This window comes from Ipomoea nil, unplaced genomic scaffold (genome assembly GCF_001879475.1).
Source record: "Ipomoea nil cultivar Tokyo-kokei standard unplaced genomic scaffold, Asagao_1.1 scaffold1874, whole genome shotgun sequence".
Lineage (NCBI taxonomy): Eukaryota > Viridiplantae > Streptophyta > Magnoliopsida > Solanales > Convolvulaceae > Ipomoea > Ipomoea nil.
The window spans coordinates 1-8,418 of record NW_017618302.1 but is presented as its reverse complement, the minus strand read 5'-3'; the positions used below and the strand labels follow the sequence as shown (position 1 = coordinate 8,418).

Here is an 8,418-nt window from a genome sequence, read left to right as displayed (position 1 = left end):
ACTGACTCATACGTGTGGGTCCTGGAGAGATTTAAAACAGCAATGGGAAAGAGCCCCTTGTGCGTCGTAACTGATGAAGATCCGGCTATGAAGAGTGCTATTGCACGAGTACTGCCAGAGTGCCGTCATCGTTACTGCATGTGGCATATCATGACCAAAGTGAGTGAGAAGTCAGGGGCTGAACTATCAAAAGATCAGAATTTCCGTAACCAGCTTAACAACATTGTGTGGAATGAGACCATTAGCATTGATGATTTTGAAACGCAATGGCAGTCATTAATGGAGAAGTACAACTTAACGGGCACCGATGGTTTACTAAATTATACACAGACCGGAGGTTTTGGATTCCTTCATATTTTTTAGATTTACCCATGAGCGGTGTTCTACGTACCACCTCGCGTTCAGAAGCGGAGAACAGTGCGTACGGTAAAAACACACGCCCACATTGTAGTCTGGTCGAGTTCTACGTGCAATTTGAGAGCGTCCTAGAAACTCAACGGCACAGACAAAGTAAATTAAATGCTGAGAGTGAAGGGTCCTTGCCTGATTTCAAAACTCCTTTAGCATTGGAGCGACACATGGCGCAGGTATTTACCTTAACAGTGTTTTATGAGCTCCAGGTAGAGATCGAAGCTGCATGTTTTTATTGCAGTGTTGTGGGGATCCATGCATATGGTGAGTGCATCCGTTACGACATTAGAGGGGAGTACAACGTTGTCCATACTGTTGAATATACCCCGTCTTTGACTATTGCGACATGTAGCTGCAAGTTGTTTGAAAGATTGGGGTTTGTTTGCCGGCATATGTTTCTTGTGTTCAAAGATGCCGAAATGGTGAGCTTGCCATCGCGTACATCGCAGCACGATGGTGTAAGCAAGAAGGACTAGCTAGCTGGTGTGCTCGATGTTCTGACTGCCCTCCTTTAGAAACTGTGCCTAGTCAGTTGTGGACTGAGATACACAATTGTGCCGTGATAGTTGGAAGCAATAAAGTGCGCCAAACGCGAATGCTACAGGTAATAAAAGAATTAAGAGACGAGTTTCTGGGCGATGGTATGGACGTTGACCCCCCAAAAGGAAACGGTGTTGCCATTGCAGCTTTGTGCGGTGTGGAGCCGCCGACGTCCATAATTATCAAACCGCCAGCTCAAGCAAAAAACAAAGGGACCGGCAAGCGAATTAAAAGCCAACGCGAGTTAGCTATTGAGAGGAGTGGCAAGGCTAGCAGAAAGTGCGGGGTGTGCGGCGAGTATGCACATCATAATGCCCGCAGCTGTCCGTTGAAGTGATTAGTGCGCCCAAACAGACATTACTGGTTATGATTAGATACATTGGGATTTTGGCTAATTTTATTAATTCTAGGTTTCTATCCTTTGTATTTGGTTATTAATAATGACTTTGGAGTGTTTGTCCATTTTATTAATTCATTCCTCTGGCGATTTTAGCTAATTTTATTAACTCTACGTTTATATCCTTTGTATCCGATTATTAATAATGACTTTGGAGTGCAGATGCATGTGTATCTGGTTATTAATAATGACTTTGGAGTGTTTGGAGTGTGTGTGGGGTCTGCTTTCTGTGGTACCTGAATGGTGATTGGTTAACCTTCTAAAAACTATTAATTTTTTTTTTTTTTTTGTGGTGTGGGTGTTTGGCTGCCCGCATTATGACTGGTAAGTGGGGTTCTTGGATCTAAATACTCATGTTATCATTCTGTTTGCTGTTAATTTGTCCTAGGGATTCAAGGTGTTCAAATGTGGGGAAAATATATGTTGTCCTAGGGATTCTCTTGTGGTGTAAGCTTGTAATACCGATAAAAAGTTTCCAAATGCTTGTGTACCTTTGTTATAGAGTAAATATTTTAAAGCAAATTCAAGCATATACCCCTACCCAAACAAAAACAAAAGATTAAAGCATTTATGCATGCATATATTGTTGCAGTGGTAAATTTAATGTGTATTATTTGAAGCATGCAATGCATGCATTATATAAATGCCGAAAGGGGTATTGGGGTGGAGATGGGATAATGGGATTGGAGTAAAAGTGCACTGTATTGCATGCATGTAATTTAAATACCATCATCATTAGCAAATTAGAATGGTTCTGTCTTTTGTTTCTTTTATTTCGTGTTAAATTAACTATCTAAGCTACCTACCTTTCCCTCTCATAATGCATTTATTTCAACCTCATACCCCTGGTGCTTTTCATGGTCTATGGTGATAGTAAGTTAAATTAAGTGGTGAATTTATTTCATGTGTCGCATGAAATTAGTGGTGTATTTATTTCACTGAAGTTGTACTTTACCAAATTAGTAGTGTAAAATTAAATACAATTACGAACCCTTTCATGCATTTGTGCCGGCATTTTCTAGAGATAACATTGAAGAAATTTTTATTCCAGCCTGGAAAAGTATATATACCCCATATGAAGACTAGTGCTGCGCACCAAACTAAACAAAATTAAACAGCCAATACTTTGCTCAGGCTGTGCACTAACCTAAATAGATCTAAGCAGCCACTACCTCATACCCGAGTTTTTCATTGTGGTGCTCCTCCCATTAGTTGTTCGGCCCTATGGCGGTCATACTCCACTGCCCGTGTGCGGATATCATCGATGTTGGCATTGACTGTACATAGTAAGATGTTATGCAGAAACCTCGTCCGCATATTTTCAATCACTGCGGCATCCCCCGTCCCCAACCCACAATGCCAATATCTGGGATCTTGACCAACAAAATCTTCCATATGTCTCATTGTGTATACTCCCGAGTCACCGTTGGTAGGGTTGTCTGACCACGCCAACCTCATCCTCTCGGGCTGCATGTTCCTCAACCGCAGCGCCCGCACAGTGTGCTGGTTGTTATCTAGGTATGCGGCGAGGAGGTCCCTCTGGAAACAAAAGATTAGTTCAGCAGGTGTGCGAGTATACTTAACCAATAGTATTAAGTGTTGAGGGTGCATGATGTTTACCAACTCATTTGGAGCTGCGCCGTACATCTCTGTCCCCACGCTAGTCGTCGGTGAGCTGTCTATGATGAGAAACCCATTATGCTTAAAACTTACGCACATCACGTAGAATCGTGCCTCGTGGAATACGGGGAAGAAATACTGCAAAACCCAAATAATAGTGGTTAGCCTACGATGTCCGCTATGCGTAGCCGATTGGATCGCCTATTCGGAACACGACCGGCGTCTTACCATGTCCAATGTGGCTGTCCCCACATGGTGAGTTGTTTGGAATTCAGCATCAAGACGCCGTTGAAACCACATTACCCTTTGATCCCGCCTGGCTGCAATGTTCACCACCGTCCCAATCTGCACCAATACTAGTTAGTAGATATATATAAACCCCAAGATGCTAATTGTGTTTGTTTGTGCACAGTGCGGTGCTGAATGGGTGCACTACGAAGAATATATACTCTTGTTAATTGTATATAGTGTAACATTATGTGTTGACTGTTTTGCGAAGAATGTAAATTAAATTGCATGATCCACACTACCGTCGCCGACGCTGACACAAACAATCGAGAAGGCATGTCCCGACCCCCGGTTGCTCCCTTGCATTGAGCACCGAGCACCATGCATCTACCACTGGTTTCCCAACATCCGTCCTTGCCTTTAATGTTAAAAATTGATACCATCTGACTGTGCGCGTGGCATGGCGGAATAGAACTTCATTCCTGTATTTTTACTTTTTTTTAAAGACAAAATGACGGAGCCAACGCAGGCTTGTATATATTCGCACGTGACATCCATGCAACTTACCGATGACCGTGTGGGGAGTTGAACAGCCACATCCAAACGACATACACTGGTGGTAACGGTATGTTAGGGTACCCATTGCTGGTGCTGAAAAACATGCCAAAATGCTGGTCTGCCGCCCCAACGGTGGTCCTTGGCTGACGATCCGGGCCTGCTCTCACCCCTGGGGATACGGGCTGTGCTGTTGACCCCCCTCCCGGTTGCGCTTGCATGGATACCTGCACCTAGAAGTTAGAAAATACCATGCAAATCGCGCGTAATTCACATGGCTGTACCTATTAATACCCCTCACCTGCTGAGTTGGCGTGTGTACAGTTGACGGCCCTAGCGTGTTGCCGTCTGCCCTCGTGGTTGCGAACTCCTGAGTCAACCCTAGACTAAATGTTGGTGCCTCAAAGTCCCCTGTGTCCTGCGTTGCAACCTGTTGTGCCTGCCTTGGTATTATCGCTCGTCTTGCTTCCTCCTCCACCCGGTCTAGCTCCCTTATGAATTGCGAGTCTTGCCAAAGGTTGTCGTCTAGATGGCCAGTCGTCACAGTTTGTGGTTGAGGTGGCTGTGGGCCGGTTTGTGGTTGGGTGGCTGTGGGCCGGTTCGTGTTGAGGTGGCTGTGGGCCGGTTTGTGGTGTCCCTTTACGTGCCCAGCTTAATAACAGATTACCCACGTTGGCAATCCTCGGGAAATTTCGGTCCTCGAAAGCTAGTGTTTGATTTTTCCTTATTGTTTCTGCAACCCGTGTGGCTATCGCTAGCAGGTCCCTAGTCATGGCTGCGAATTCTTGGTGGAACCCCTACAGGCAAGCGGTTGGTTAGAAAAGAAACAATATAGCAACGTCAACCGGTGCAATAGTAAGGAAACAATATGCATACCCCGGTAGAACTTGTAGTGGTGGCGTTGTGCACTGTTTGTGTAGCCCCGTCTCCTACTCGTGCAGTAGGGTTCCTAGCACGTGCCGCCGCCGCATGTACCAGTGCATCAACCTGCAGTTAAATCAATTTTGTTACGGACACTCGTGCACATTGTATAACCTAGTGCACCAGTTTATTTTGGCATACTGTAATGGGTCTAGGAACGCGTGGGCGTTGTTCAACCCGAGTAGCTTGTGGTACTTGCCGTGCATCCCCCTATAAATGATCCAAAGGAAAAAAAATGAACCACACAACTCCTGTACACATAAAATTAAATAAAACTAAAATTTAAACAACCTCCTGTATAATAAGCACAGGGATACGGTAAAATAATCTGCCCGGGCACTCAAATCTGACCGGGCACATAACAGATGTGCATACTTAATAAGAAATTAGGGCTATTACAGTATGAACCAGTATTACAATGCACAAACAGGCTATTCTGCGTGGTTTGTGCACACATTTTCTATGAGCTGCCATACCGTAACCGGTCGTGGCCCTTGGCCAATCCGAGTGTCCTGCGGTTCTCTCCGTGCACTATTATTAGGCGGTGCATCCTCCTGCATGTCCTGAATTAGACATACATATATAATAGTTCCATGCGCAGAAACTGTATATAAACTACTTAGCCACCACCTACATATCTAACTAGATATACACACCACAATCAAATTAAATAAACCTATAATTTAGGCAGTACGAAACAGTATTACAATGCACAAATACACTGCTTTACCGTAATAGCACTAGGCCCGGCCCGTGGTGAACTGGCCGTGGCGTGTGGCCAACCCGAGCGACCTGCGGTTCTCCTCGTGGACTATTATTAGGCGGTGCATCCCCCTGCAGGTCCTGAGTCAGACATACATATATAATAATGCCATGAACAGAAACTGTAGATACCTGTTTAAACACAACCTAAATATATAACTAGCTAGAAAAACTTAATAATAGATAAATCACAGCACAACACCGCTAATAATCTTTTTTTTTTTTTAAATACACTGGAATAACACAAAAAATGCACTAGTTAAAGTTGCTACCTCACTACCTAGCATCTCGATTACCTTCAGTTATTGTTTTTTTTTTTTTGGCAATTAGAGTATCTTGATTATTTTGAGTAACTAGTATTCTGTTTTTTACACTATTCCCATGACCTCCACCACCCGCAAGCAATAAAAATAAATAATAGACACTGAATAAACAAACTGCACTAGTTAAGTTGCCATACCATATCGGCACTATGCTCGGGTGTGTGGTGATCCAGCCGTGCCCGTTGGCCACCAAGAGTGTCTTGCGGTTCTCCCCGTGGGCTATTAGGAGGCCGTGCATCCCCCTGCACACCCGCACAAGATCTGTATTATTAGATACACATATATAGAAATGGCATGTGGTAACAGACCTGAATTATTATATATACATATATAGTAATGACATGCGGTACCAAACCTGCACTACCTATCACATTAACCCCGAATACATAACACGTCGATAACATACCATAATGGGACCTGGATCGAGTCCATGCTGAGCCGACTGGAGCCCTGTGTCACCATTAGTTCCTTGCGGCATATCTCGCCAATCACGCGCCGCCGGTGCACGGAGCGGTGCATCCAGCTGACCATTCCCGAATCCCCCACCTTGAACTTCCCGTCTTTGCCGTGCTTTTAACCATTCTGGCGTCCATCCGCGCAATGCTGGTATGGTCCTGGGTACATCCCGAGCACCGACAACAACCCTGTCCACATACAACAGCTGCACGAAAATAATTGAAACATATCACTATGTATGCAAAATCTAGAACCCCCACCACACACCCCACCTTGTATGTCTACACCCCACTTACAGTTAGGAACAGCAATGGCCCGGGTATTTCTTCACACGCGTACCAGTACGATGCATCCAACTCACATGCGTACTGGCCAACGTTCGCAGGAGGTACCCACACCAGTCCAGCTCCCTAACCCTGGCAACATCGCGGAACATGTGCACAGTCCGTTGGTTTGCATACCCATTGAGTGTGCTTGCGATCAGAGTGCTAACCACCACCACGCAAAAATGTCTCTTAAACCATACGCCGCCCCCCTTCAGTTCCAGCAGCTGCGTTGTAAGCCCCTTCACGGTGATATTACCCTCCCGTTTTTTAACTTTGCTCCTCCACGCTCGCAGGTCGGGGCATACCACCAGGCTATCACGTTCTGTTATGGGGATCGATCCATTCGGAAGTCCCAACACCGCTGCCACATCCTCTCTCGTAATGTCAATTGACCTCCCGTGGCTTACATTTATCTTCATTCCCACCGGGTCGAAATTAGACAGCAACCAATGGCCGAGGTGCAGGGGTAGTTCGTTAATCCTTAACCCCACCAACCCACTCATACCCATGGCATTAACATCTTGCCGTTGCCGTGTCGTGAGCGATGAAACAAGACGAACAAGCTCCCTTGGGCTGCCGCGGGTCTTGATCTTAGGGAACAACTGGCTTTCGCGGGCCGCCGCACCATGCTCCGGTTCTGTATCACTGAGGTCTTCAGAATCCTCCAGCGGCGTTTGAAACCCTCGTCCATATCACTTTCGACGTCACTAGACCCCACCGGGTGGCCATCATCCCGACCTGAAACACCACAACAACGTACCACATTAGATTTGTGCATTGCAAGATCCAGTGTAATATTTTTTTTTGTAATAATAACTAACCGGGTAAAATGTTACCCTACTTCAGTACTTAGAAACACTTTTCCATGCAATCAAAAAATGCAGAGGATGCTATTCTACTGCCATACTCCCATCCCATACTCACTATTCTACCGCCATACTTATTCTAGTTTGTCATTGCTAGGCATTGTTTTCGTTAACATCTTTAAATATCTAGTGCAAAACAGCTTAGATAATGTGTTATTGTAATCTTTTAGAGCTAAATTGTAGGGACTCAAATTAATTAAACAACATTTGATTTTTTCCTTGCTCTTACTAGCAGCAGAGATGCTATTCTACTGCCATACTCCCATCCCATACTCACTATTCTACCGCCATACTTATTCTAGTTTGTCATTGCTAGGCATTGTTTTCGTTAACATCTTTAAATATCTAGTGCAAAACAGCTTAGATAATGTGTTATTGTAATCTTTTAGAGCTAAATTCTAGGGACTCAAATTAATTAAACAACATTTGATTTTTTCCTTGCTCTTACTATGTCTGGAATTCTCCATGCAATCAAAAAATGCAGAGGATGCTATTCTACTGCCATACTCCCATCCCATACTCACTATTCTACCGCCATACTTATTCTAGTTTGTCATCGCTAGGCATTGTTTTCGTTAACATCTTTAAATATCTAGTGCAAAACAGCTTAGATAATGTGTTTATTGTAATCTTTTAGAGCTAAATTGTAGGGACTCAATTAATTAAACAACATTTGATTTTTTCCTTGCTCTTACTATGTCTGGAATTCTCTACAGTGCTGGTAAGTGACAATAGTAAGTGACTCAGAATTTAGGTTACAATTTTGTTATGTGGAAAGCGTATTTTGGATATCCATACTGCCCTGTGCTGACTGACTATATCTGCTCGGCATAATACTTTCTCCCAGACGACTGAAAACGGCAGTTGCTTATGCAATATTCCACATGGTGGTTACCATTTATAACTCAAGGAACTCCAAACGTGTTTATGATGTTAACAACACATTGTTCCTAGGATAAAAATTCCTAATTCTGTGATCTCATCAGCATATTGTACTATCCTAGAATATTTAT

The 8,418-nt window shown here is 44.0% G+C and overlaps 1 protein-coding gene across 1 annotated transcript; it reads left to right on the top strand.

Annotated features, from left to right (window-relative positions):
* Window positions 1-371: 371 nt before the first annotated feature.
* On the top strand, window positions 372-887 carry LOC109193390 (protein FAR1-RELATED SEQUENCE 9-like). Its single transcript, XM_019344246.1, has one exon. It carries the CDS (start codon window positions 372-374, stop codon window positions 885-887), a length of 516 nt encoding a protein of 171 aa, XP_019199791.1.
* The last annotated feature ends 7,531 nt before the right edge of the window (window positions 888-8,418 follow it).